The sequence below is a fragment of the Melanerpes formicivorus genome, unplaced genomic scaffold (assembly GCF_026170545.1).
Source record: "Melanerpes formicivorus ecotype bairdi unplaced genomic scaffold, bMelFor1.0.p_v2 SCAF_122, whole genome shotgun sequence".
NCBI lineage: Eukaryota > Metazoa > Chordata > Aves > Piciformes > Picidae > Melanerpes > Melanerpes formicivorus.
Genome location: NW_027142474.1, coordinates 737,837 through 764,099, shown reverse-complemented (window position 1 = coordinate 764,099; position 26,263 = coordinate 737,837). Strand labels below are relative to the sequence as shown.

General features: G+C 63.9%; 3 protein-coding genes across 5 annotated transcripts; 1 reads left to right on the top strand and 2 right to left on the bottom strand.

Moving 5' to 3' along the window:
- Positions 1 to 668: 668 nt before the first annotated feature.
- On the bottom strand, positions 669 to 5,429 carry LOC137456364 (glyoxylate/hydroxypyruvate reductase B-like). Of its 2 annotated transcripts, none has more exons than XM_068167721.1 (6): positions 5,261 to 5,429; positions 4,037 to 4,421; positions 3,079 to 3,250; positions 1,825 to 2,003; positions 1,310 to 1,406; positions 669 to 1,021 (listed from the first exon to the last, which is right to left on the bottom strand). In XM_068167721.1, exons 2-6 carry the CDS (start codon positions 4,416 to 4,418, stop codon positions 868 to 870), a joined length of 984 nt encoding a protein of 327 aa, XP_068023822.1. In that variant the 5' UTR covers positions 4,419 to 4,421; positions 5,261 to 5,429; the 3' UTR covers positions 669 to 867. The 2 variants fall into 2 exon arrangements, with proteins under 2 accessions (XP_068023822.1, XP_068023823.1); XM_068167722.1 differs by lacking the exon at positions 5,261 to 5,429 and adding an exon at positions 4,651 to 4,904.
- Positions 5,430 to 6,760: 1,331 nt separating this feature from the next.
- LOC137456367 (uncharacterized) lies at positions 6,761 to 18,107 on the bottom strand. The gene is made up of 14 exons (XM_068167727.1): positions 17,571 to 18,107; positions 17,138 to 17,352; positions 15,517 to 15,916; positions 14,543 to 14,714; positions 13,762 to 13,940; positions 13,184 to 13,280; positions 12,754 to 12,906; positions 11,162 to 11,505; positions 10,853 to 10,887; positions 10,206 to 10,590; positions 9,042 to 9,213; positions 8,020 to 8,198; positions 7,797 to 7,893; positions 6,761 to 7,036 (listed from the first exon to the last, which is right to left on the bottom strand). The coding sequence occupies exons 2-14, from the start codon at positions 17,309 to 17,311 to the stop codon at positions 6,880 to 6,882; spliced, it is 2,544 nt and encodes an 847-aa protein (XP_068023828.1). The 5' UTR covers positions 17,312 to 17,352; positions 17,571 to 18,107; the 3' UTR covers positions 6,761 to 6,879.
- On the top strand, positions 17,813 to 20,179 carry TXNL4A (thioredoxin like 4A). 2 transcript variants are annotated; one of them, XM_068167724.1, is made up of 4 exons: positions 17,813 to 17,900; positions 18,101 to 18,274; positions 18,886 to 18,989; positions 19,935 to 20,179. In XM_068167724.1, exons 2-4 carry the CDS (start codon positions 18,122 to 18,124, stop codon positions 20,104 to 20,106), a joined length of 429 nt encoding a protein of 142 aa, XP_068023825.1. In that variant the 5' UTR covers positions 17,813 to 17,900; positions 18,101 to 18,121; the 3' UTR covers positions 20,107 to 20,179. The 2 variants fall into 2 exon arrangements, with proteins under 2 accessions (XP_068023825.1, XP_068023824.1); XM_068167723.1 differs by having other exon boundaries at positions 17,813 to 17,905.
- Positions 20,180 to 26,263: the final 6,084 nt, after the last annotated feature.

The following is a 26,263-nucleotide window of genomic DNA, read 5'->3' as shown; positions in this document are numbered from 1 at the left end:
CCGGAGGCCTGGAGCTCTCGGCGCTGCCGGCTCCCCCTGGCTCCCCCTGGCGGCCCAGCCGGAGCACATCAAGCCGCCCCCAGGATCTCTTCAGGGATGGAGCCTCCACCCCGGGGCAGCCCTGTGCCAAGGCGGCCACCAGCATCCTGGCCTGGAGCAGCAATGGGGTGGGGAGCAGAAGCAGGGAGGTGATGGTGCCCCTGGACTGGGCACTGCTGAGGCTGCACCTTGAGTGTTGGGGTCAGGTTTGGGCCCCTCACTCCAAGAAGGACACTGAAGAGCTGGAGCAGGTCCAGAGAAGCGCAACCAAACCAGGGAAGGGTCTGGGGAGGTTTAGCCTGGAGGAGGCTGAGGGAGACCTCCTTGCTCTCTGCAGCTCGCTGAGAGGAGGCTGCAGGGAGCCGGCGTTGGGCTCTGCTGCCCAGTCTCAGGTGATAGGAGAGGAAATGCCCTGGCATTGTGCAGGGGAGGGTGAGGTTGGACAGAAGCTTCTTCACGGAAAGGGCTCCTAAAGAGCGGCACAGGCTGCCCAGGGGGTTGAATCTCCAGCTCTGGAGGTGATTCCAAGAGGCAGAGATGAGGGCCATGGCTCAGCCCCAGCCTTGGCAGAGCCAGAGAAGGGTTGGACTCGGTGATCCTAAAGGACTTTTCCAGCCAAGACGACTCTGTGTGAGAGAAGTTACACCCAGGCAAGAGCCCTGAGCTCTTTATTGAGGCTGATGACAAAACATTGCCGGTTTCCACCCGCGGTTACGCAAATGCTTGCAGGCCATGCAGTGTCCATTTTGCCTGTATGGGGCACACGAAATGCCTGCCCCCTGGCACCAGGACGGCCACTGATGGCCCCAAGATCCAGGGCAGGCCTCTTCAGGGCAGCACCTGGTTAGGGATGGGCAGCCCTGCCAGCCCTGCCCGGATGCTCTCCACCATGCCCTCCATCATCCGGCGCCGTGTCTGCCCCGTGGCACTGCCAACGTGGGGAGTCAGCAGCACGTTCCCCAGCCCCAGCAGAGGGTGATCCCTGGGGAAGGGGCAGAAACACAGAGCCAGTCACCCACACAGCACTCAGCTCTCTCCCCTGAGGAGAGAGGCAAATAATTACAAGTGAAAAGCAACAGCCTGACCCAGGCCAGCTCCCACTGCTGCCTGGCTGGCAGGGCCAAAGGCCCCAGAGTGAGCTCTGCTGGGCTAGGAGGGAAGGGTGGGCGCCTGCTGGCAGCAGTGCACGTGCTCCATGTTCCCATGGGATGCTGCCAGAAGCTCAGACCTTGCTCCACACTCACTCAGCTCATTTGGATCCTCATCCTACCTGGGCAAGGGCTCAGGGTATGTCACATCCAGAGCTGCTGCCTTGATAACTCTGTTCTGCAGGGCTTCCACTAGAGCATCCTGATCCACCACCAGACCTGGGGCACAGCAAGGAGGCCTTTATTGCTCTGCACTGTTCCCTCCCCCTCCTCTGGGCACAGTGGGGAGAGAGCAGCAGGGCTGGTGGTGCTCCCCAAGCAGAAGTGGCAGCAGAGAGGCTGTGGGGAAGTGGGAGGAGGGAGGCTGCCGGTGTGCATCAAGCTGGAGGGTGAGGAGCTGGAGGAGCAGCAGCACACAGCACGGTGGCAGAGCTCAGCAACAGGAGACTGCACAACTCTGCAGGGGCCTGGAACAGGCCCAGGCCACGCAGGCTTCAGAGCCACAGAGAGGCTTCACTGCCCCTGAGCTGTGGCTGTGCACACCTCAACAACCTTGCAAGCAGCAAACTCAGGAAGCATTCTGCAGTGCTGGACACCCCCTGGTGTCAAACCCAGTGCTGTTTGCTCTGTGCCCTACCTCTGCTGATGTTAATGAGGGTAGCTGTTGGCTTCATCAGCTCCAGCTCCCTCCTCCCAATCAGCTTCTGTGTCTGTGGGGTCAGGCTCACAGAGAGCAGCACGAAGTCTGACTGCTGCAGTAAATCATCAATCTTCTTGCAGTAAATGGCTCCAACAGCTCCTTCTTCTTCCTTGTTTCTGAGGGGAAAACCCAAAATCAAACAAGCAAGAAGCTGCTCAAACCCCCTCCAGAGAAAAGGTTCCTCAGCTGTCTCCTTGGCTCAGCAGTGCAGAGCTGGCTGGGACTGAGCAGAAAAGCTGAGCTGAGCAGCACCAAGTGCCCTGCACTGCAGCCTGCAGGGTGGAGGGAGAGAAATCAGCCTCAGGGATGAGTGAGGGCACCCCTGGCACAGCTCCTGGCTCCATCAGGGATGAGTGAGGGCACCCCTGGCACAGCTCCTGGCTCCATCAGGGATGAGTGAGGGCACCCCTGGCACAGCTCCTAGCTCCATCAGGGATGAGTGAGGGCACCCCTGACACAGCTCCTGGCTCCATCAGGGATGAGTGAGGGCACCCCTGGCACAGCTCCTGGCTCCATCAGGGATGAGTGAGGGCACCCCTGGCACAGCTCCTGGCTGCAAGGGACTTTGCCAGCCCAAGAGCAGGGCAGGTGTGACATAAAATCCCTCCCTGGGAGACGTGAACCCCCTGAGGAAACTCACAAGGCAGGGCAGAAACTGCTGTCAGCAGCACTCTGCTTGCTCCCTAAAGCCACAGCTGCTGCACCCCACCCCACTGCACCCCATCCTGGTTCACCCCACCCTGCTGCACCCCACACTGGTGCACTCCATGCTGTGCACCCCCTCCCTGCCAGGACAAGGCTGGAACATGTCCCACTGGACACCCCCAGAAGGCTGGGATGGGGCTGGTGGGAGTCCAGGGTGTGTGGAGGGCACTCAGAGCTCGTCTCAAGGCAGCAGCTGGGCTGGCAGCCCTGGCTCTGACAGAAGTCTCTGCCTGTGTCTCTGCCTCACCTAAGTGACAGCCCCAGCCTGGCCTCCACCCTTCCTTTTCACCATGAGCTCCCCTGAGGATCTGGACTTTGGGGTGAGCCTGGCCACAGGCTGGCACTGGCTGCTCTCTGGCACAGGACTGAGCCATGGCAGTGAGCAGAGCAGGTTGTCCTCTCCTGCTGTGGAGAGGAGGTCAGCTTGGCACTGAAAGGGGCAAATGAAGTTCAACAGGAGCTGCCCCCAGCTGCCCCCAGCCTTACCTCTGCTTTCTGCTGTGGTACAGAATCTTCATCTCAAAGGCTTTGGCTCTCTGGGCCACTTTATAGCCAATGGTACCCATGCCCACGATGCCCAGGGTTGCCCCAGAAACCTCAGTGCCCAGCCAGTCAGTAGGGAAGTGCTGTGTGTGGGGGGAGACTGCAATCTGGTGGCCTTGGGGAGGGAGAAAAGGAGAGAAGGGTCACAGAGAGGCTGTGCTGGCCCCAGCTGCTCTGCCTGCCCTGCTCCCAGGACAAGGCTGAAGCTTTGCAGAAGCAGGGAGCAAGGCCCCTGTGGCCCTGCTGCAGTGTGCCACCTGGCAGTGTGCCACCTGGCAGGGGCCTCTTGCTCAGGATGGAAACCAGCAGCCCCTCTCTGGGGCAAAGCAAGGGCAAGCAGCAGCCTCCCTCTGGTGTGCCCATCACCCCTCAGTGCCTGCTCCACTGAGATGCAGCTCTGCCACACAGCCTCTCACACAGCAGGGCTGGAGCAGCTGGCAGTGCCACAAGCAGCTGGCAGTGCCACAGGTGGCACCTGCCCTGTAAATACTGCAGGGTGCCACTGGTGAGTCAGTTGAGTCACCAAGGCCTTCAGTGAGGCCAAGAGACGGCTCCCAGCTGTCCTGCAGAGGCACCAACACTGGCACAGGGCACAGTGGGCAGACTCCTGGGCAGCTTGCTCCTCATGACTCAGACGCTCGCCAGCTTGGCAAGGAGAGGCTTGGAGCCTCCTGGAAATGCCTCCTGTTAACCTCCTTTCATCACAGCCTGAGAAGCCAGGCAGCAGCCCACAGGGGCAGCGAGAGGGTGGCCCTGGGCTGAGGGAAAGAGGCCCAGAGCCAGGGCTGCCTGCAGGAGCACATCTGCGTTGCTGCAGAGGTCTTCTCCTGTGCCTCTGAGCTTTGCACCAGCACAGAACGTCCCAGCTGCAGGTGCTGAGGAGCCAGGCTGAGGTTCTCACCTTCCACGATCCTCCTGGAAGATGCCAGCATCAAAGCTATCCCCAGGTCTGCAGTGTCAGTGGAAACCACGGAGGGAGTGTTGGACACCTTCACACCATGGCTGGAAAGGAGCTTCAGGTCCAGGTGATCTATCCCCACGCCAGCACTTGCCACGATCGTCAGGCTAGGCAGGCTCTGGAGCAGCTCCTCGCTCACAGCTGGTTTCTGGCACCACTGATAAACAGCTCTGATCTTTGGGGCAAGGTCCTCCTTGTTCTCGAGAAACTCTTCCATGGTGATGAGACGAAAATGTTTCTGCAGGAACTCAGTGTGGTCTTCATACACCCCCTGCACCCCTCCGACGTGGTCAATGAGCACGGCGGGCAGCCCCGGACCCTCCATGCCCTGCAAAAGCCACAAGGAACCACAGGGACATGTCCTAACGCCACCCGTGGCACCTGCCTCCAAAGCAGGGGGGGAACGGCCACCCCACGGAGTCACTCACAGTGGTGAGGCTGTGGCGGGGAAAGCGCTGGGCTGGGCTGGCAGAGCCCGAACGCGGCCTCCCCCCACCCCGGGGCTCCGAGCCCCCTGCCCCGGAGTTCCGAGCAGGGACGCCACGGCACAGCCTTACCTCGGCAGCCGTCCCGCTCCACGTCCTCGCAGCTCTGCCCTTCGCTAGCTCCGGCAAGGCTCAGCCCTGCTGTCGGCACCGGGCTGCGAGGGGCGGAGGAGCCGCGACAGCGCGGCCGGTTAGAGCCGCTCCCGGGGCCACTCACTCGCCCCGGGTCTCCGGCAGCGCCGAGGGCGGAGCGGAGCCGCCCAAAGCGGCGTCCGGAGGGCTTGGGCTGCCTGGGTCCTGCCGAACGCGTTGGAATGTGCTGGGGCAGGCAGGCTGAGCGCCGAACCCGTCCTGCAGCGCCTGCAGGGCGGCTAAAGTGTGACACAGCCTGAGCGAACTGCGCAGCAGGCTGAGCGCCGCAGCGCCCGCACGGCGGCTGAAGCGTGGCAGAGCCCATGGTGACCTGGCAGAGTGTCCTCCGTCAGATTCGGGGCTCAGAGGCTTAAACTTCAAAGCAGTGGTTCAGTCACCACCGAGCTGGTCCCGTAGCACAGAAGCTGCGTGCTGGAGCTGGATTTCCCTCCCCAAAGCAAAGCAGCGACCCCTGAGAGGCTGACCCCCGCCCCGTGTGCGATTAACTGCCCCAGGGCGGCTGTGATCCATCGGTGATCTGCTCACTTACTGCTCAGCTCAGGCTCGATCGCTGATCTGTTCTCTTACCGCTCAGCACCAAGCCCGGGACCAAAGGACAAGGGCAAAGCTCCTCCCGAAGGCAGGAGCCGCCCTGGCTGAGGGGAAGCAGCAGGTCCAGCACATGCCAGCGGTGAGGGTGAAGCACAAGGCGGTCGCTTTCCTTCCTGTGTCTCGATTCGACACACCTGGGCCAGCAACGCGAAGGAGCACCAGCCAGAGGAGCCAAAAAAAAAACCGCTCAAAGGGATGTTAACCCTTTAAAGCCAAAGCCCAGGGCACGCTCGGGCCAAGACAATCTGTGTGCAGGGATGCAGGAGGCTTCAGAGCTGCTTTGTGCAGCCTGAATGCCATGGCTAGGGAGCTGGCAGAGCTCTGCCCCGGGGCAGCCTGGGCACTCTGGCTGCTGCTGAAGCCCCGGTGCCAGGTTCCCCCGAGCCGCAGGAGCTGCTGACCTCCCTGGGGCTGCAACTGGTGACAGGAAGAGTGTCTTTGGGCAAGAGACAGCCAGGGACAGCCCTCTGCAGGAAGAAGGAACGGGAAGTGGCTCTGTGAAGATGCTGGGACTGCAGGAAAGTCCCAGCTGGCAGCTTTGTCACCACCTTAGGTCAGCTTTTCTACCAGGATCACAGACTGGCACCATAAGCATGGCACAGCAAAGGGCACAGCACTGGGGCCTGTCTGTTGGGTTATCTGCCTTTGGCATGGAGACAGCAGGAGCACAGCACAGCGTCTCTCACGGAGCTGGTGAGGGAGTGAGCACCCTGGGCAGAGCCCTTCCTCCTGTGGCTCTGGAGTCAGTGCCTGCAGCAGAGCTGCCAGGTCCGGGGCAGGGCTGGGTTTGCTCTCCCACCACAGCTGCAGCAGCAGCAGCAGCAGACAACTTTGCCCAGGCAATGGTTCTCTGCTCCTCCTCTCAGAGGTGGAGCTCCCTGACAGGTCTGGTTCCAAACACAAGGGTCTGAAGCAGTGGCACCAAGGGGGTGCCTGGAGTGGGATTCCAGTGCTGTGCTCCTGGGGACCTTCCTGTTCCCAGGAGGTTACAGACTGGTGCTGGAGGCTCAGGGGGCACAAAGTTGAATGGCTGGAGGTGGAGTGCAGAGCACAGAGCTCAGAGCTGGCCGCACAGAGCCAGCAGCACTCCTGCTAAAGAGAAGCTTCCCCTCCTGCCATGCTTCACACTTCCCTGCTAACCTCCAGCCTGCTTCAAAGGAAGGCTCTGGAAATGCTTCCAAAGCCTGACTTGGGCCTCAATATTTCATGTCCCAGGAGCTGGTTTAAGTAGAGGCAAAAGAAAGTCAGCAACACTTGCAGGCAGGAGCTTCCTTTGGCAGCTTGGGCAGCTGACAGAGCAGGCACCAAGCCAGCTGTGGAATCTGAAGTGGCATTTTCTAGGCACTAGTTGGGGGGCACTTGACAACCAGCAGCCTAAAGCCTGCCTGCAGGCAGCTGTGAGTGGCAGTGATGGAATCCTCCAGCACCTGCAAGGAAATGAAAATGCCAAAGCTGCTTTTTATTGAGGTGTGGGACCTGTGCCCAGGGGAGTGAGACAGAAGAACAAAATCCTTCAGAGGTGGGGGGAAGAGACTCAAAGAGGAGAGCTGTGGTTCATCAGCTGGGGAGCACTTCACTGGGCATGGGCAGCCCATGAAGAGCTGCCAGGATGTTCTGCACTGCTTCCTCTGTGATCATGAGGGTGGCCTGCTCTGTTCTGCTGCCCAGGTGAGGTGTGACAATGACATTCTTCAGCCTCAGCAGTGCATGGTCCCTGCAAGGAAAGGGAACAGAGAGCTCAGTCACCTGCTGCTGCCCACCCACTTACAGGAGTCCTGCTTTAGCTTCTCCAAATACCCAAAGACAAGGTTAGCTCAGCATCACTTTTCATCCACACAGCCACAGGAGGCCAGGCTGGAAGGGACCCCAGGGACCACCTGTGCCCAAGCCCAGTTGGGCATGTTGAGGGTTGGTGCTGTGCCCTCTTGCCACCAGGCAGGGATGTGAACTGTCAGGACTGAAGCTTGAGCCCTTCTGGCACAGGGACCCTACACCAAGGCCTGAGCTGTAGGTATGCAGCTCAGACAATGGACAGTGAGGTCCTGGGGCAGGGACTCAAGGAGACCAAAGCCCTCCCAGGCCAAAATGCAGCAGGTCAGCAGGGTGAGGCACCAGGCTCAGGAGATCTGCTGTGGGCAGCAAGCCTCAGGGCAATGCAGTAGGGCTGGGGAGGGCTGACTCAGGCAGCTGCCACCTGTTCAAGGCCAACTGCCCCTCCAGACAGGGCAATCTGCAAGTGAAGTGCTGCTGTCCTGCTCCCTGGCACACAATGCCCCCCCTGCTGTTTCCTGGTGCCAGGCTGCCCCTGGGCCTGTTATCAGACACAACATCTGGGCTGCATCCCAGGGCATTCCTGGCTCCTTTACACAGCCCCCAGACCAGGAGCAGGTGGGACTGCCTCTGCCATGCCCCTGCCAGCCCCTGCCAGCCCCCTGCCCCAGGGCTAGGTGCGGAGGAGGGACAGAAGGGAGAACCTGGGCAGTGGCTCCGGGGAGGTGACGTCCAAGGCTGCAGCCCTGATGCCCCCATTCTGCAGAGCTGTCACCAGTGCCTCTTGGTCCACCACTGCACCTGGGTCGGGAGAAGTGTCCCTGAGTGGCACTCAGTAGCCAAGAGAGCAGCCCCTGGGCTGTGCCTGCTGCCTGCCCAGAGCTGGCTCCCAGGTTCCCCCCGGCTGCCCACAGCTGCCGCTGGCACCTCTGCTGATGTTGATGAGTGTGGCCGTGGGCTTCATCAGCTCCAGCTCCCTCTTCCCGATCAGTTTGTGAGTCTGAGGGGTCAGGCTCACCACCAGCACCACGAAGTCTGCCTGCTGCAGCAGGCTCTCCATCTCCTCACAGAAGGTGGCTCCCACGGCTTGCTCCTCCTGCCGGCTCCTGGGGGCAAACCCAACACAGCTGCAGGGCAGGGCTGGGGAAGGCTCCCTTCGGTGGCAGCTGACTGTGACGCTCACACAGCAAGGAGGTGGCAAAGAACTTAGTCTTAGCTGCCTCTTGAGGTGACTCTGTGAGCCCTCCAGCCCCACAGCAGGGGATGCGTTCACCAGACTCAGCAGAGCTCATCCCTGAGAGCCCTGAGCCCAGTGGTGTTCATCCTGCACGGAGCCTGCCCTGCTCTGATGGCTGGAGCCAGGCTCCTGCTGCCCCAGGACCTCCACGAGACAGTGTTCAGCACAGAGCAGAGACAGGCTGGGAGCTGGAGCTGTTCACAAGGGACCAGCTGCCCTTTCTCCTTAATAAACCCAGCTGCCAGAGAGCAAGGACAGGACATGGAGTGGGCAAGGCCCTGCTCCTGCTGCAAGAGAATGGCCTTGGAGCATCCCCTCCCTAAACCAGAGATAAAGGAAGAGGCTTGGGTTGGAAGGGACCTTGGAGATCATAGAACCATAGAAAGGTTTGGGTTGGAAGGGACCTTCAAGCTCACCCATTTCCAAGCCCTGCCATGGGCTCCCACCTCCCACCACAGCAGGTTGCTGGTTTCTCTCTTCACACCTCCAGGAAGCTTTGCAGTTCCTGATCTGAAGCCCAAGGAAGGTCTCCAAGTGTCTGAGCACCAGGTGGTTCCTCCCCAGACTGCTTCAGCCATCCCTTCTCTCTCTCCTCTGGCTTTCATCTTGGCCCTCCTCCTTCATTTCCCGCTGTATCCCTGGCCCCATTCCTTGCCAGCCAGCCACAGGCTGTCCCGGGGAGGCTGGGCTGCAGCCAGGGCCAAGGCTTTACCTCCGAGTCCTGTTGTGGTACAAGATCTTCATCTCAAAGGCCTTGGCTCTGAGGGCAATCTTGTACCCGATGCTGCCCATGCCAATGATGCCCAGGGTAGCTCCAGTGACCTGAACTCCCAGGATGTCGGCCTCAGAGAACTCCAGCCCTGGGGACACTGCAAGGTGGCAGCCTGCAAGAAGAGCACTGCAGCAGGAGGCAGGAATGGCTCCCAGCAGGGAGCAGCAAGCCAGGAGAGCCTGGGCTGGGGGTGCTGTTGCTGCAGGCTCTGAGTGCTCACAGCACCCAGCACTGGCTCCTGGGGACCTGGGGCACCTGAGCCTTGCCCTGCCACCTGTCTGTGCCACCAGGGGTGGATTGTGCAGATGGGAACAAGGAATCAATGTCCCCTTTAACCTCTCGGGGGGGGCAGAGGCGGCGCTGGGGCAGGGAAGGTGCTGCGAAGCCTCAGGTGCAGCTGGCAGCTCCCAGGCAGGTCAATGTGGGAGGCTCAGCCTGCAGCGGCTCCTACTGAAGCAGCAGGCACCCAGACCAGCCAGGCTGGGGCTGTTTGGGGATGTAAGCGGTGGGAGAGGCTGGAAAGGGAGCTCCTGGCAGGATCTGGGGCAGCTGCCTTCCTGCTCCCTAATGCCCCAGCTCTGCACCAGTCCATTCCAGTCACTCAGCACATGCCCACGGCTCTGCCAGCCCCAGCTTTCAGCACAGAGCCTTTCTCTGCTCCCTGGCTGCCTCCCCCTGCCAGCCTGTGCCTGCAGCCATCACCTGGGCACCCCCCACTGCTGGTCCCTGGCCCTGTCCCAGCCTGTCCCAGCCAAGACTTGGGCAGGGAAGGTGCCGCTGCAGGAGGCAGGGGTGTGAGGGTGTCATGGTCAGGGAGCACAGCTCAGCCTGGGCTCCTCTGGACCTCCTGCAGCCACCTTTACCTGAGCCCCCAAGTCCCAGCTGCCAAGGCTGTGTTGGAACCGAGCGAGAGGAGCCCCTGCCCAGGGACCCCCAGCCCAGGCTGGTGACCTGTAGGAGCTGAGCTCCTCTGGGTCTGCAGCGCAGGCCAGGGAGGGCTGAGAGTGGTGCACAGGAGGACAGCAACTGCTCCACCTGCCAACTGCCCCTGCCCAGCCGGGTCAGCTCCCCGGGGCCTTGGGAGCCCAGGAGAAGGGAGATTACCTTCCACAAGCCTCCTGGCAGACGCCAGCAGCAGGGCCATGGCGGCGTCAGCTGTGCTGCTGGCCACGGCCCGGGGAGCGTTTGCCATCCTCACCCCAAAGCTGGCCACCAGGCCCAGGTCCAGGTGGTCCATGCCCGCCCCAGAGTTGGCAATCACCCTCAGGTTTGGCAGGCTCTGGAGCAGCTCCTGGTCCACCACAGGTCTGTGCCACCACAGGTAGATTGCTTGGACCTTCTGGCTCAGGTGCTCCCTGTCCTGCAGCAGCTCCTCCATGGTGAGGAGGGAGAAATGCTGCCTCAGGAGGGGCACATGGGCGAGCAGGACCCCGTGGGCACCGCCAATGGCACTGACCAGAAGCCCTGGCAGCTCTCCTCCTCCCATCACCTGCAGGAAGAAGACAGAGCTGCAGTCACTGCGCCGCAGGGGCAGTGCCACCCCCTGCCGTGCCAGCAGAACCCACAGCCCACCCCTGCGGGCAGGCTGGGAAGCAGCAGACTCGGGGGCACAGAGGGGCTCAGCTTCAGCCAGCTCTGTGCCTCCTGGCCTGCAGGGCTGCCTCGCTGCCACCAGCTCCACAGACAGTCCTCGGTGGCCGCTCAGTGCCAGAGCACAGCAGCCTGCTGCAGCTCTCCTCCTCTGCCCTCACCCTGCAAGTGCCCAGCCCCAGGTGGCTCAGAGCGGCTGTGTGGCACCGCAGTGCCTCAGGGTGACCTTCGAGCTGCCAGCTTAATCTTTAAAGGCCTGAGGGCAGAGAGGCTTGCAGCCTGGCAGGACACCAATGCCTCCGGAGGCCACGGAGGTTAATGAACACTCTCTGCCCGAGAGGACACTTTCTACCCCCCAGGGCACAGGTGGGCAGCCCCGCAGGACCCTCTAGCCGTGGGCTGGTGCTTCCCAGAGGCTGGGGGAGGGGCAGCTTTTTAACTCCCCACAGCTCTTTCCAGCCACTGCTGACTTCCCCTGGGAGCCTCGGGCAGGGCTGCAGCCAGCAGCTGCAGCAAGGGCCCGAGGGGCCGCAGCGAGGGGCCGAGGGGCTGCAGCGAGGGGCCGAGGGGCTGCAGCGAGGGGCCGAGGGGCTGCAGCGAGGGGCCGAGGGGCTGCAGCGAGGGGCCGAGGGGCTGCAGCGAGGGGCCGAGGGGCTGCAGCGAGGGGCCGAGGGGCTGCAGCGAGGGGCCGAGGGGCTGCAGCGAGGGGCCGAGGGGCTGCAGCGAGGGGCCAAAGGGCTGCAGCGAGCGCCCAAGGGGTTGCAGCGAGGGGCCGAAGGGCTGCAGCGAGCGCCCAAGGGGTTGCAGCAAGGGGCTGCAGCGAGGGGCCGCAGCGAGTGCCTGAGGGGGTGCACCGAGCACCTGAGGGGCTGCAGCCTGGGACTCTCCCGTGGCTGTCTCCCTGGCAGCTCAGCACCTGCAGCTGCCTGCCTGGGTGCTGGCCTGCATGCACCTCCTGTGCCATCACCTCTCTGCCCTGCAGGGACCAGCCCAGGGTAGAGAGCAGCCACAGAGCCGTGGCTGGGGCAAGCCCCCTGGGGATCACACCACCGTGGCCACCAAACCCTGTCCCCAGGTGCCAGGGACACACCTTGAACCTCTCCAGGGAGGGGCACTCTGCCACCTCCCTAAGCAGCCTGTGCCAGTCCCTCACCACTCCTCCAGGAAAAGCTTTCCCCCTGATCTCCAGCCTAGCCCCCCACCCCGGCTGCAGCCTCTTCCCAGGGAGCTGCAGAGAGCAATGAGGTCTCCCTCAGCCTCCTCTCCTCCAGAGATTCTTCCAGAGCACCTCTCAAGGCTTCCTGGTTTCATGGAGGTGACAAAGATGTTACTGAAGTTGTGCTTCTTGGTGGCAGGAAGAGGTCAGCCAGGCTTGGCCCCAGGCTGCTGAGATAGCTTCAAGGCTGCCCGTGGTGGCTCTCCCTTTGCCTCAGGGCCAGTCAAGGCAGCACTGGGGTTTGTCTCCATGCAGGAACTCAGTCTCTTGGGATTCCCTTGGAATTCCACAGCTCCCTCGGGAAAGCCCAAGAGGCTTTCCCAAAGCCTTGCTCGAGGGGGCAGGGCAAGCAGACCTCTGCTCACCCTGGCAAGCCCCAGGCCTCCAACCACCTCAGGTGGCTCTGCTGGCTTCAGGGCTAACACCAAGCCAGAGCATGGCCTGGGTGGCTGAAGAGCTTGAGGAGCAGCAGAGTGCTCAGGGAGTGATGCTCAGGTCAGCTCCAGGGATCTGAGAGTCACACAGGTTGTCCTGGGAGCCTGCTCAGAGTGGCAGAGCCAAGGCTGGGGAGCACCTTCCAGACCATGGAGTGCAGCCACAACCTACCTGCCATGGGCACTGGAACAGCACAGACTCACTGCAGCCATGGGCTGGGGCTGGCATGGCAGTGCCAGGGTGCAGACACAGCCCCGGGACAGCTCCAGTTTATTGCTCATTCTGGATTCCAGCTCGGGGCAGGTGCAGGAACGGGGCAGGAGCAGGGGCAGGGGCGGGGGGCATCTCCCGGGCTCCGAGGTGCCGCTGTAGGCAGGGGCAGGCTCGGTGCCGCCCCCTGGCGGCCATCACTGGGGGAACACCTGGCTGGGGATGGGCTGGCCGCTGAGAGCAGCCAGGATGTTGTCCCTGGCCTCTGCTACCATGGCGAGCAGGGCCTGCGCCGTGGCCGTGCCCGCGTGGGGGGTGATGATGACGTTCGGCAGCCTCAGCAGGGGGTGGTCCCTGCAAGACACAGCCGGCACCGGGCACCCCTCTGAGCCCTGCCAGCCCTCTGAGCCCTGCCCTGCTGCCAGCCCGGCCTCGGGCACAGAGCCAACAGTAGCACATCACAGAGCAAGAGCTTGCTCACCCCTTCCCTCTCCCCTCTTTGGCCCCACGGCCTTGCCCCCAGCCGGGCTGGCAGGGGGCTGGCCCTGCCCCGTGGCCGTGACCCAGGCTGAGCTTGGCCCCCGCGCAGCCCCAGGCGCGGAGCACGGCCGGGTGGCAGCCGGTGTCTCACCTGGGCAGGGGCTCGGGGTAGGTCACGTCCAGGGCAGCAGCCCTGATCACCTGCTCCTGCAGAGCCTCCACCAAGGCGTCCTGGTCAATGACTGCACCTGCGTGGGGATGGGGCCCGACTGTGGGCGGCTCGCGGCTGCCAGTGGGGAAGGGTCCTGAGGGTCTCACGACAGAGAGGACCTGCAGCTGCCCTCCCACCAGCCCCCAGGCAGCCACGGCAGAGGTCTTGGCTGCTCCTCTGCTGGGGGACCGCGGAGCCCGATGAGGTCCTCCTGGGTCAGCCTCTGCCTCCGGCTCTGCTGCCGGCAAATTCCAGCCGGCCGCAGCTGCCCCCCGGCCGCCGCTGCTCAGCGCCACCAGCCCACAGCCCCCCGGCTCCCACGGCCGCCCCCTCACGCCCCCCGCCCGGCTGCTGCCGAGCCCTGCAGCACCTCCACTCGGAGCAGCTGTCCGTGGGGCAGTCTGAAGGCAGCCCCCGGCCCCCGCCGAGCCCCCTCCGAGCGCCCCCCGCGGTGCTGCCGGGAGGGAGCTGCGCCAGCCGGCACAGCCCCGCGGGCAGCCCCGCAGAGCTCCTCCTACCTCTGCTGATGTTGATGAGGGTGGCCGTAGGCTTCATCAGCGCCAGCTCCCTCCTCCCGATCAGCCGGTGGGTCTGGGGGCTCAGGCTCACTGCCAGCATCACGAAGTCAGACTGCTGCAGCAGCTCCTCCAGCCCCTCGCAGTACTGGGCACCGACCGCCTCCTCCTCCTCCCTGCTCCTGGGGGCAGAAGGCAGATAGCTCCCCCTGGCACAGCCACTGCCAGCCCACTGCCCACCACCAGCACACAGCTGGGGCAAGGAGGGGGCCCGGAGAGGTAGAGAGCGGAAGGGAGGTGGGGAGGAGGAGGAGGGTTGGAGCCTGAGGAGTGGTAGGACACGGAAGGAGTGATGCAGGTGTGAGAGCCAAGCACCCCGGTGCCAGCGGGTGCCAGGGGCTGGGCTGCAGGCAGAGCCCCTCCTGGCCTGTCAGCCGGCACTTGGGATGGAGCCAGGAGCCCTGCCGGGGCGCTGCCCATCTGGCTGGGCTGAGGGAGGCAGCAGGTCGTGTGCCAGGGGTGCTGCCAGGAGCCCGAGGACAAGGCTGGCAGCACAGGGGGCACAGGGAGGGCCCAAGGCCCAGCCTGCTTGGGCAGTATCCTCAGAAGGGGCACAGAGGGCTTGGTGCCAGCTGCTGCTGCCAAACAGGGCAGAGTGCAGGAGCCAAGGGGATGCTGCCCAAGCAAGGAGGGGGTGGCACAGTGCTCCTCAGGCTGCTGCCAGCTGCCACAAGTGCCCAAGGAGCCCAGGGGCCGTGCCCCCCCCCCGCTGCCTGGGCCCTACCTGCGCTTCCTGTTGTGGTAGAGGATCCTCATGCTGAAGGCCTTGGCTCTCTGTGCCACCCTGTACCCAATGCTGCCCATGCCCACGATGCCCAGCGTGGCTCTGCTGACCTCCACCCCCAGCCAGTCCACAGCGAAGTGCTTTGTGTCCGGAGAGACTGCAATCCGGCAGCCTGCAGGCAAGCACAGGCTGCACGGAGCCCTGGCTGGGCAGGGGAAGGCTGCTCCGCCCCACCCCCACCCAGCCCCTGCAGTCAGGGGCTCCTCCTCCTGCTGGCAGCCAGGGCTCCTCAGGAGCAGCCCTCCCAGGGCTGAGGAACCCTCCTGGCACTCAGCAGCAGCTGCCCTGGCACCCAGCAGCCCCCAGCCCTTCACTCAGTTGAGCTGGGGTAGAGCTCAGCACTGCCCTGCTGCACAGAGCTGAGCACCGCTGCTGGGGGGGGGAGGGGAGGGGAAGGCTCTGCCAGCTTCCAGACAGCCATGGGATGGGCTGGGGTGGAGGGCACCTCCAGCAGCCCAGGCTGCTCCAGGCCTCACCCAGCCCGGCCCTGAACCCCTCCGTGGGGGCAGCCACAGCCTCCCCACCCTCACTTGATGCCAGGAGCTGGAGGTGCAGCAGGACGCAGAAGCCCCCAGGGGGGCAGCAGCAGCTCTCTGCCAGGGCAGCAGCAGGGGCAGCAGGGCTGTGAGCTCCCCAGGGACAGAGGTCTCCTGATGGCAGCCTGCTGGCACCTCCCTTGCCTTGGAGGGCACTGCCCAGGGTGGGGGAGGGCACCAAGCAGCGGTGGTGGCACGGCTCGGCATCACTGTGCCAAGGGATCTGCCAGCTGTGCCCAGCTGCTGCTCTGGGAGCAGGACCCCCGGGGTCTGGGAAGCCCTCCCCAGAGGGAGGCTGTGCCAGTGCCTGCTGCAGAGCCCCGGGCCCCTGCTGCAGCTGCAGGGGGCGGCAGCAGCCGGGCAGGCCTCGGCCCTCACCTTCCACCAGCCTGCGGGCAGAGGCCAGCAGCAAGGCCATGCCCAGGTCTGCCGTGGGCTCAGCCACGGCCCGCGGGGTGTTGGTGACCTTCACCCCAAAGCTGGAGATCAGGGGCAGGTCCAGGTGGTCCACTCCGGCGCCGGCGTTGCCAACCACCCTGAGGCAGGGCAGGCTCTGCAGCAGCTCCCTGTCGATGCTGGGCCTGCCCTCCAGCACCAGCACGGCCTGCACCCTGCTGCCCACTGCCCTCCTGTCGGCCAGCAGCTGCCCCATGGTGATCAGCTGGAAGTGCTTCCTCAGCAGCGCTGCTAGGGCCTCCAGCACACCGTGAGGGCCTCCCACATCCAGCACCAGCAGGCCTGGCAGCTCCCCTGCTGCCAGCTCCCCTGCTGCCATCACCTGCAGAGGGGCAGAGGAGCAAAGCCTCAGGGCACTGCTGCTGCCCAGACTGCCCACAGCCACGCCTGGCAGGCAGGGCACTCTTGAGGCTCACGGGACCAGAGGGTGTCAGGGGCTGGAAGGGACCCCCAGAGAGCCTCCAGTGCCAGCCCCCTGCCCCAGCACAGAGCCCAGCACAGGGCACACAGAGCACATCCAGACAGGGCTGCAAAGGCTCCAAACAAGGAGACTCCACAACCTCTCTGGGCAGCCTGCTCCAGGCCTCTGGCAGCCTCCCAGGGCAGAAGTTCCTCCTCCTGCTGAGCTGCAACCTCCTGGGCTGCAGTTTCCATCCATTGCCTCTTGTCCTATCCCAGGGTGCAGCTGAGCAGAGCCTGGCCCTGTCCCCTCCCTCCTGATCCCCAGCCCTCAGCTACTGATAGCCATTGATCAGATCCCTCTCAGCCTTCTCCTCTCCAGACTGAACACCCCCAGGGCTCTCAGCCTCTCCTCCCCAGGCAGTCTCCAGTCCCTTCTTCATCCTTGTAGCCTCCCCTGGACTCTCTCCAGCAGATCCCTGTTCCTCCTGAGCTGGGGAGCTCAGAGCTGGATGCAATATTCCAGGTGAGGTCTCAGCAGGGCAGAGCAGAGGGGGAGGAGACCCTCCCTGGCTCTGCTGCCCACACTCCTCTGGATGCAGCCCAGCTCAGCATTGCTTTAATTTCTCTCAGGAGTGCCAGGGAGAAAGTGGCTCCAAGTGGGGTCACAACCTGAAGCTCCTGCAGCAGCTTGCTCAGGCTGGATGGCAACAAAGCCTTCTGCTGTGGTGATGGAGCACTGGGCACCAGGCCTGGCCAGCTGCCTGGCAGATGCCAGCAGTGCAGCACTGTGTGACAGCTCCTCCTCCAGCCCAGAGGTCAGAGTCAGGCCCACACTCACTGTGGGAGCACCTCCTGACCTTCACCAGAAGGCAGGGGATCCATCAGGCCAGAGTGCAGGCCAGCAGGGCTGGTTTGGCTCCAGACAAGCCAGGTGGTGACCAGACCCAGGCTGGTGTGGATGTGCTGAGCCCACCACAGCCTCAGATGTGTTTGGTGTGCACCTGAACCATAACAGCCTGCAGCTGGGCTCAGGGAGGGGTCTGCCTCGTGCAGGCACTGCCTGAACACATCCTGCAGGTAGCAGTGGGCTAAGAACACCTAAATGAACCTCACAGAGGAGAGAGGCTCTCCAGATACCAACCTTGGTCTGGGCAGCACTCAAGGCTCGTGGTGCAGCAGCAGCTGGGCAGCTCTGGTTCCTCTGCTGGCAGCCCACAGCTCTGTGGCAGCGATGCCCACGAGGGGCCACAGCTGGCTGAGAAAACTGGTGATGCACCAGGGACTTCAGCAGCCTGGGTGCTCTGCTCCTGAGCATTGCTCAGGTGCCAGAGGCTTCTCCAGCGCGCTGTGCAACGCCTGTTAAGGAGGGGCCGGTTCTGGGCTTGGGCTGCAGTCACCTGCAGGGTCGCTAACCCTGCACCAGCTCCGCTGCCCTTCTCTGGACCTGCTCCAGCACCTCGGCCTCCTTCTGGGAGCCAAGGTGTGGCCACACCAGTGCCCAGTACAGCGGGCAACCTGCTGCCGCCGCCCCGGGCCAGGCCGCCGCCGTGGCTGCCTGGGCTCCGCCGGCTCACCTCCAGCCGCTGTCAGGCAGCGCTCCCGGGGCCTTTTCCCCGCCGGGCAGTCTCCAGGCACCCGGCCCGAGCCCGGCGCTGCTGCTCTCCACACCGAACCCCCCCCGCAGCTGCTCCCTAGAGGAAAACAACGCAGCGGAGCCGCGGCGCTAGGCACGGCGCTGCTCCGGCGGCCCCTGCCCACCCCCAGGGGCGCAACCACCGCGGCCCCGCCCCCGGGCAAGCCCCGCCCCGGAAGTGCGTCTCCCGGTGTCGTCCCTGCGTAATACGTCACTTCCGCTCGCGCCGTGGCGCCCTGGCTACATTCTGCCGAGGAAAGGACCCCCGGGGGTGCCGTGAGGACCGAGCGGGGCGGGGTGGGGCAGGGGGCGGTGCGGGGCAGGGGGCGGTGCGGAGCAGGGGGCGGCGCCGCCGCGGCCGCTCGGGGCGGCGCCGCCGCGGCCGCTCGGGGCGGGGGTGTGCCGAGGGGCCGGGACGTCGGCTGCCCGGGGGCCGGGACGTCAGCTGCCCGGCGTCGCTGTCGCTCGCAGGCCCGGCGCTAGCCTCGCAGGATGTCGTACATGCTCCCGCACTTGCACAATGGCTGGCAGGTGGACCAGGCCATCCTCTCGGAGGAGGACCGAGTCGTGGTCATCCGCTTCGGGCACGACTGGGACCCGACCTGCATGAAAATGGATGAAGTCCTGTACAGCATCGCCGAGAAAGTAAGCTGGAGCCTCGCTGCGCCGCCGGGCTCACGGCAAGCCGCAGCAGCTTGTCCTTTGGCGTCTGCAGCACTGCTGCTGCCTTGGGAGGCAGCAGGAAAGCCATTGGCTTGCTCGCATGAGTGTGGCCATAACTCATCGACCACCCTGCTCTTGGGGGTCTCTGAGCAGCTGAAGAGTGCTGCAGCCTCTGAGATCAACGTTGCTGCCTTCCCGCCAGAGGAAGTGCTCTGGGGGCGCTGCAGTGGGCCGTGCTGTGGCTGCAGGAGCTGCTGCAGCGTTGCCTCACCAGCAGCGGGTTCAGCAGCTTCGCGTTTCCATTGGAGCAGCTTGGGAAGTTGCTTTGCTCTGGGCTCTGGCACGTGGGGTGCCCTCAGGCACACTGGAAGCGTTAATCGACCTCTGGGGTGTCACAGGGGCAGTGGTGGATTCCGGGGGGTTCCCTGGGGTGCGCTGGAGTTTAGGAGCCGAGCTCTGGGGCCCTGGGGGCGGGGCCAGGACCATGGGGGCGGTGCTGGGGGCCGGGCCGGGGCTCTGGAGGCGGTGCTAGGGGCGGGGTCGGGACCCTGAGGGCGGGGCTGCGCTGTGACCCTGCGGTCGCCCTGGGGCAGGTGAAGAACTTTGCTGTCATTTACCTGGTGGACATCACGGAGGTGCCAGACTTCAACAAGATGTATGAGCTCTACGACCCCTGCACTGTGATGTTCTTCTTCAGGTACTGGGGGGTTCTGTGGGGCTGGCAGGGCTCAGCAGCTCATCCCTAGGTGTACAGCAGCGTTGTCTCATTGCTCTGGAGGGGAGCAGGGGGTGGCTGCTCCCCCAGCAAGAGCCCAGGCTGCTGTTTGTCACCCACTGTTTGTAATTGTGAGTCTGGAATGAAACCTTTTGGTTTCAAACCTGTGCAGCAGCTTTGCAAACAGGCAGCAAGAGGCAGCTGGAGGGGCAGGGGTGGATGCCCTTCCTCTGGGGCTGCTTCTCATGCTGCAAAGGCTTCCTTGGAGCCCTGCTCAGCATTCCCTGGCAGGGAGAAGCAGATCACAGAATGGTCCAGGCCACAAGGGTCCTCTAAAGCTCATCCAGTCCAACCTCTCCACAGTCAGCAGGGACATCCCCAACTAGATCAGGCTGCCCAGGGCCTCATAGAACCTTACCTTGAATATCTCCAGGGCTGGAGTCTCAAGCCCCTCCCTGGGCAACCTGCTGCAGGCTTCCAGCAGCCTCCTGGTGCAGAACTTGTTCCTCACATCCAATCTCAATCTGCTCTGAAGCCATTGCCTCTTGTCCTGTCCCTGCAGGCCTTTGGGAACAATCCCTCTCCATCCTTCTTGTAGCCCCCTTCAGGTCCTGACAGGCTGCTCTTAGGTCTCCCCAGAGCCTTTTCCTCTCCAGGCTGAACACCCCCAGCTCCCTCAGCCTGTCCCCAGAGCAGAGCTGCTCCAACCCCCTGAGCATTTTCATGGCCTCCTCTGGAGCCTCTCCATCAGGTCCAGGTCCTCCCTGTGCTGAGGGCTCCAGAGCTGCACACAGCACTGCAGGGGAGGTCTCAGCAGAGCAGAATCTCCTCTCTGGCTCTGCTGTCAGTGCTGCATTGGATGCTGCTTCCCGAGGGACAGTGCTGTGCTGACTCACTGCCTGTGGCTGTTGCTCTCTCCCCTTGCAGGAACAAGCACATCATGATAGATCTGGGCACAGGCAACAACAACAAGATCAACTGGGCCATGGAGGACAAGCAGGAGATGATTGACATCATAGAGACTGTGTACAGAGGAGCCCGCAAGGGCCGGGGCCTGGTGGTGTCACCCAAGGACTACTCCACCAAGTACAGATACTGACCATGCCCCTGCCTGCCCCTGCCCTGCTCCCCTTGCCCTGTAAATACCTCTATTAAAGGGGAAGCTCCCCAGGCCCCAGCCTGCTCTGGGTTGTTCAGCAAGCTGCAGGGCACTTGGCAATGCAGAAGATACCCAGCCTGGGGCTGCCTGGCTGCTCCACTTCGCGTGGGGGTTGCTCAGGGGCTTTGTGCTGTCCTTGTGTGGACTTCTGCAGAGAGGAAACAAGATTTGAGCTGCCCCTGGGTGGGTTTGGTGACACAAACACCTGGGGAAACTCCACTGCAGCTGCTGTGAAAGACTCAGGTGTGTTCCACTCACCCACCCCAGATCCCTGCAGGTAAAGCCGAGAGAAGACAAACTGGGGGCAGTGGAGGCCGAGCACTGCTGCCAGGATCCCCTTGGCCCTCTGCCCAAGGGGCTCTGCAGTGCTGAGCAGTGGGGGGCTCTGGGGGGCTCTGCAGTGCTGAGCAGTGGGGGGCTCTGGGGGCCTCTGGAGTGCTGAGCAGTGGGGGGGCTCTGGGGGGCTCTGCAGTGCTGAGCAGTGGGGAGGCTCTGGGGGGCTCTGGAGTGCTGAGCAGTGGGGGGCTCTGGGGGCTCTGCAGTGCTGAGCAGTGGGGGGGCTCTGGGGGGCTCTGGAGTGCTGAGCAGTGGGGGGCTCTGGGGGGCTCTGCAGTGCTGAGCAGTGGGGGGCTCTGGAGTGCTGAGCAGTGGGGGGCTCTGGGGGGCTCTGCAGTGCTGAGCAGTGGGGGGGCTCTGGGGGGCTCTGGAGTGCTGAGCAGTGGGGGGCTCTGGAGTGCTGAGCAGTGGGGGGGCTCTGGGGGGCTCTGGAGTGCTGAGCAGTGGGGGGGCTCTGGGGGGCTCTGCAGTGCTGAGCAGTGGGGGGCTCTAGGGGGCTCTGCAGTGCTGAGCAGTGGGGGGCTCTGGGGGGCTCTGCAGTGCTGAGCAGTGGGGGTTCTGGGGGGGCTCTGCAGTGCTGAGCAGTGGGGGGCTCTGCAGTGCTGAGCAGTGGGGGTTCTGGGGGGGCTCTGCAGTGCTGAGCAGAGGGGGGCTGTAGTGCAGCAGGGCAGCTCTCAGGCTGCAGCAGGGCAGCTCTGTGCCCTGCTCCCTGCCATCACCAAGCAGAATGTGTTGGGCCTTGCCAGAGGTGCCCTGTGCCCGCAGCTGGCAGCAGTGCCCTCTGGGGTGTGGAACACTGAGAGCAGCATCCAGGGGGCAGGAAGGGAATGGCAGTTGTGCTGTGCAAGGGTCTTGGGCTGAGAACACTGAAGACAGGCAAAAAGCTGATGGAAAATGTAATAAGTTAGATCCATTACATAGCCTGGAAAGGCCTGGGGCAGGGCCAGGGGCCTGGGCAGGTGGCACAGGAGAAAGGCAACAAATGTGCTGCAAATGTGAATAGAATGCAGGAAACAGCACCATGGCCTGGCCACGCTCAGGGCTGGCTGCTGCCTGCCCAGACAGGAACTGTTCCTACCCACACCACAGAATGCTCCCCTGAAACTGGCAGTGCCCCCCAGGCAGTGCCCCATGGAGGTGAACCAACCCAGCTGCTGCTTTCCTTCCCTCTGGGGCAGCAAACGATAAACAATGGAGATGCTCTCAGGGCACGATGCCAGCCTGCTGGCTGCTTCCCTGAGGCCTGCCTGCTGGTCCCCACGATGCCAGCCTGCTGGTCTGCCCTGGAGCTTTCTGTGAGGGAAGCTCCCAGCCTCCTGGTGGTGCTGCTGCCCTGTGCCTTGATCTGGCCCTCAGTGCTGCAAGGGAAGAGCGAGACTGGGTCAGAGGCTTCCCTGTGCAGCAGCAGGGCTCAGCAGGGAGGTCCCTGCACAGCTGAGCACATCCTCAGGGATTGGCTTCCTGCACCTCTGAGGCTTCACAGCCTCAGCACAGCCCTAGGTCTGCAGCACAGTTGCAGCCAGCCCTGCCCTGCCCTGGGCAGCCACAGCTTTGTCTCTTGGGAAGCTGGCAGCTGCTGTGGCTGCTGGCAAGGGCAGCACTGAGTTCACACATCCCAGTGCCACATCTGTGTCACCTCAGCACCCCAGCAAGCACAGGCATGAAGGATGTGTCAGCAGCATCCTCCTGCCAGGTGCTGCCCATGGTGCCAAGCCCAAGGGGGAGGAATGTCCTTACCCTCAGCTCCTCCTGGGCCTTGTCGATGCCAGCCTCTGCCATCAGCTGTGCCACGTGCAGCTCTAGGCCCTCCAAGCGCTCGCCCATCTCCTCCAGTGCCACGTTAAGGACCAGCCACAGACAAATGCCAGCCCCAGGGGGCTATGGGCGTCTTTGTTCCCCCTGTGGGCAAACCAAGAGCTCTCCTCCCCATGGCTCAGCCTCTTACTCACTTGTGTCCGGCACCAGGAGGCTGCTGGAGCCCTGCAGCGGGTTGCCAGGGAGGGGGTTGAGGCTCCAGCCCTGGAGATCTTCAAGGTGAGGCTGGAGAGGGCCCTGGGCAGCCTGCTGCGGTTGGGGCTGTCCCTGCTGAGTGCAGGGCTTGGACTGGATGAGCTGTGGAGGTCCCTTCCAGCCCAAAGCATTCAGTGATCCTCTGCAGGATGCAGCATGCAGGAGGCTGTGCAGTGGCAGGCAGTGCCCCCTCCTCTTCAAGAGAGCAGTGTGCCAGCTCCTCCTGCGTGCCCCTGTGTGCAGCATGTGCTGGGCAGCAGATTGGTTTCTTTGCAGGCAGCCTGGGAGCTGCCTTGCAGTCACCTTGCAGAACACTTCCCTCACCCTGAGCAGCTGCTGCCCCAGAGGCCGAGCTCCAGGGAGTGCAGACACAACCAGTCTGCCCGTTCAGAAAGCAGAGCTGCTGCAAGCTCTCCTCTGCTGAGAAAGCTCAGAACCCCTTCAGGTCTGAACTCCTCCTTGGAGAGCTCATCTCACTGAATCAGCGACTGGTTTGGGTTTAGAAGGACTTTCCAGAGCCAGCTCCGAGCCCCTGCCATGGGAGGGACACCTGCAACCTGCCTCACCCAGCCTGGCCTTGAGCGCCTCCGGGGGCAGCCACAGCCTCCGTGGGCAGCCTGTGCCAAAGACATCTCCCCTCCTACCCAGCCTAGCCCTCCCCCGGTGCGGCAAGGACCCGGCCTGGGGGATCACCAGCTGCTCGGCAGCGCGGCTGTCGGCTGCAGCTCGGCAGGGGGCACCGGGGTGCCAAGGGACCCTCCCGGGGGGCTCCACAGGATATTCCTCAGCGCGATCCTCTCGGCCAGCGCCTGGAAGTTGTCCTGCAGCTGGCCCAGCAGATCCTCCGCCTGCGGGGGGACAGATGGCAGAGAGTGGAGCCCCGGGCAGCGCCCTCCCGTGCCTGCCCCCCGCCCGGCCGCCCCCCGCCGCTTCCCGCCGCCCCCCGCCCGGCCGCCCGCTGTCCCCCGCCGCTTCCCGCAGCTCCCCGCCCGGCCGCCCCCCGCCGCCCCCAGCCCGGCCGCCCCCCGCCGCCCCCCGCCCGGCCGCCCCCCGCCGCCCCCCGCTCACCAGCCGCGGCAGGTCGCCGGCTCCCACCGGGCCCGCGGCCGCCATCGCCGCTCGCTGCTGTGCCGGCAGCGGAGGCCCCGCCCGGGGCCGGGGGCGGGCGGAGCCGTGCGGCACCGGCGAGTCGCGGAGCGGCCCGGGCCGGATGGGACCTCAAAGGCAGCCGGTCCCAGCCTGTGCCGTGGGCAGCGGCACCTCTTGCCAGCCCTCGTCCCGCCTGGCCTCGGAGCCTCCACAGCCGCCGTGGGCAGCCCCTCCGGTGCCTTGGCTGCCTCCCGGGGCAGGGATTCCTCCCAGCGCCCTTCCCAATGAGCGGCAGTCCCTCGGGGCACTCACTACTTGAGGTCCTTAGAGCCCTTAACGATGTCCCAGGGCTGCAGTGGCCACTGAAAGGAAGGAAAACTCCTGCCCCCCACCCAGGCTGAGGTTCGGGGCTGCTTTTCCTGCGGGGTTTGGTTCCTGTCCCACACTCTCGGGGCAGAGCAGTACAAATGCTGTGCCTTTGGAGCTGCATGCTGCAGCACAGCCACAGCGCCAGGCCAAAGGCATGACGGAGGCTGAGCAGCCACGGTCAGCCCTGCGGTCCTCAGCCCCAGGCCACAGAGCGCTGCTGGTGCCTGTGAGGCTGCCGTGTCCTGCTGTGTGTGGAGCTGTCACGGCGTCACGGTGTGGTAGGGCTCAGAAGGGAGCTCAGGGATGCTCCAGCCCTCCCCTGCCCACAGCAGGGCCAGCTAGGTGCTGTGAGTGGTGCTCAGTGTCAGTGAGGTTTCCAGGGGACCCCCCGTGAGTGCCTGGCAGGATGGCACTGCCAGCAGGGCACCCACAGCGAGAGTCTGTCCTGAGCCAGCAGAGGTGAGCTGCTGTAAGCACAACACTCAGCAGTTCTAATAAATGTCACTGCTCCCCTCCCTGCCCACCCCTGCCCTGTTTGGGAAGGATGTGAGGGCGAGCAGGTCACTGCAGCATCTCTCTTACCAGGAGAAGCTGAGGGCCCTGGGGCTCCTTAGCCTGTGGAGGAGCAGCCTGATCAGATTTTCTCAGTGCTGATCAATACCTAAAGGGTGGAGGTTCTGAGGCTGGGTGCTCAGTGAAAGAACAAGGAGCAGGGGGCACAAATTGGAACCCAGGAGGTTTCACTTGAATCTAAGGGAAAACTTCGGTGTGAGGCTGCTGGAGGCCTGGAGGAGGCTGCCCAGAGAGGTTGTGGAGTCTCCTGGTGTGGAGAGCTTCCAACCCCCCTGGCCATTGTGCCCCTGGGCAAGCTGCTGGGGGGGCCCTGCTGGAGCAGGGCTTAGGCTGGGTGAGCTCCAGGGTCCCTTCCAACTCCTGGCATTCTGTGACTGTGTCAAGAGCTTGCAGAGGCCAGGAAACATCTGGAAGCATGGAGGAGCAAGCATGCCACGGCCAGGGAGCCTGCAGGAGCTGCAGGAGGTATCTGCAGTGCCACATTCCACCCCTGGCCAGGTTGGAGCTCAGCTGAGCCCCAGCATGACCTGGGCAGGGCTTCTAAGCAGCTCCTCCTGATGCCAGGCAGGTCACAGGGTCAGGGTAGCAGTGTGGTGCTTCTGGCGCTGCTCCTCACAAGCCCTGCTGTGAAGCTTCTCCAGACAGCTCCCTCCTGCCAGAGCTTCCAGGAGGAAAACTGCCAGGGGCAAGGGTCTTCATCAGGAGCTCCTGGTGCGGGCTATGGGCTCCAGGCCCCACAGAGCAGCTCCTCCTGGGTGCCAGTTTCCCTGCTGGTGTTCCTGCAGAGCTGGCAGCTGCAGGTCATGGTGGGGAGGGCCAATTTCAGGGTACTTGGGGCCTGTTTCCTTGTTCTATGAGCAGCACAGCAAAGCCTTCTTTTGATCTCAGCACGCCTGCAGCTGCAGAGGAGATATGGTGAGATACAGGGAGGGAAGGTGGCTGCTGCAGGAGCTCATAATCTTTATGACCTCCTTTGTTGTGCAGGAGCCACTTGAGGCTTATCTGTGCTGTGTCTTCAGCCTTGCAGCCACTTCCCAAACTTGCTTCAGCCCAGCAGCACCTCTCTGGTGCAGGACATAAAGCAAACCTCCTCTTTCCTCTTCTTGGGTCCTCACTGCCAGAAGGACACTGAGGGCTGGAGCAGGGCCAGGGAAGGGCAACCAGGCTGGGGAAGGGTCTGGAGAGCAGGGCTGGGGAGGAGCAGCTGAGGGAGCTGGGGGTGCACAGTGTGGAGGAGAGGAGGCTGAAGGAGACCTCCTTGCTCTCTGCAGCTCCCTGAGGGGAGGCTGGAGCCAGGCGCCCCAGTCTCAGGTGACAGGAGAGGAAATGTCCTGGAATTGTGCCAGGGCAGGGTGAGGTTGGAGAGGAGGAGAAATTTCTGTGCTGCAGGAGTGGTCAGGGACTGGCAGAGGCTGCCCAGGGGGGTGGTGGAGTCCCCATCCCTGGCAGTGTTCATGGCACCTGTGGCCATGGTACGTGGGGACAGGGTTTGGTGGCCCTGGTGGTGCTGAGCTGATGTTGGACTGAATGCTCTCAGAGGCTACTTCCAGCCTGTCGTTCAGAGCCAGCTGGCAGCACAGACTGATTGCTGCAGCAGCCACCCCTGCAGCACCGCTGCTCTTGGGGAAGCTGCAGGGAGCTACCTGAGCCTTCAGCTGGCCCCCCGGGGGGTGGGCTCCAGTCTGCTGCTGGCCTGGGTGTCCTCGGAGCCCCCGCGGCT

Coding starts and splice junctions, on each gene's coding strand:
- LOC137456364 (XM_068167721.1), bottom strand. CDS start 4,418: ATGGAGGGTCCGGGGCTGCCCGCCGTGCTCATTGACCACGTCGGAGGG. Junction 2,004..3,078: donor TACCACAGCAGAAAGCAGAG/GTAAGGCTGGGG, acceptor TTTTCCCCTCAG/AAACAAGGAAGAAGAAGGAG. Junction 1,407..1,824: donor CCTCATTAACATCAGCAGAG/GTAGGGCACAGA, acceptor GCTGTGCCCCAG/GTCTGGTGGTGGATCAGGAT.
- LOC137456367 (XM_068167727.1), bottom strand. CDS start 17,311: ATGCTCAGGAGCAGAGCACCCAGGCTGCTGAAGTCCCTGGTGCATCAC. Junction 13,941..14,542: donor TACCACAACAGGAAGCGCAG/GTAGGGCCCAGG, acceptor TTCTGCCCCCAG/GAGCAGGGAGGAGGAGGAGG. Junction 9,214..10,205: donor TGCCAGGAGGCTTGTGGAAG/GTAATCTCCCTT, acceptor CTCTTCTTGCAG/GCTGCCACCTTGCAGTGTCC.
- TXNL4A (XM_068167724.1), top strand. CDS start 18,122: ATGTCGTACATGCTCCCGCACTTGCACAATGGCTGGCAGGTGGACCAG. Junction 18,275..18,885: donor TGTACAGCATCGCCGAGAAA/GTAAGCTGGAGC, acceptor GCCCTGGGGCAG/GTGAAGAACTTTGCTGTCAT. Junction 18,990..19,934: donor ACTGTGATGTTCTTCTTCAG/GTACTGGGGGGT, acceptor CTCCCCTTGCAG/GAACAAGCACATCATGATAG.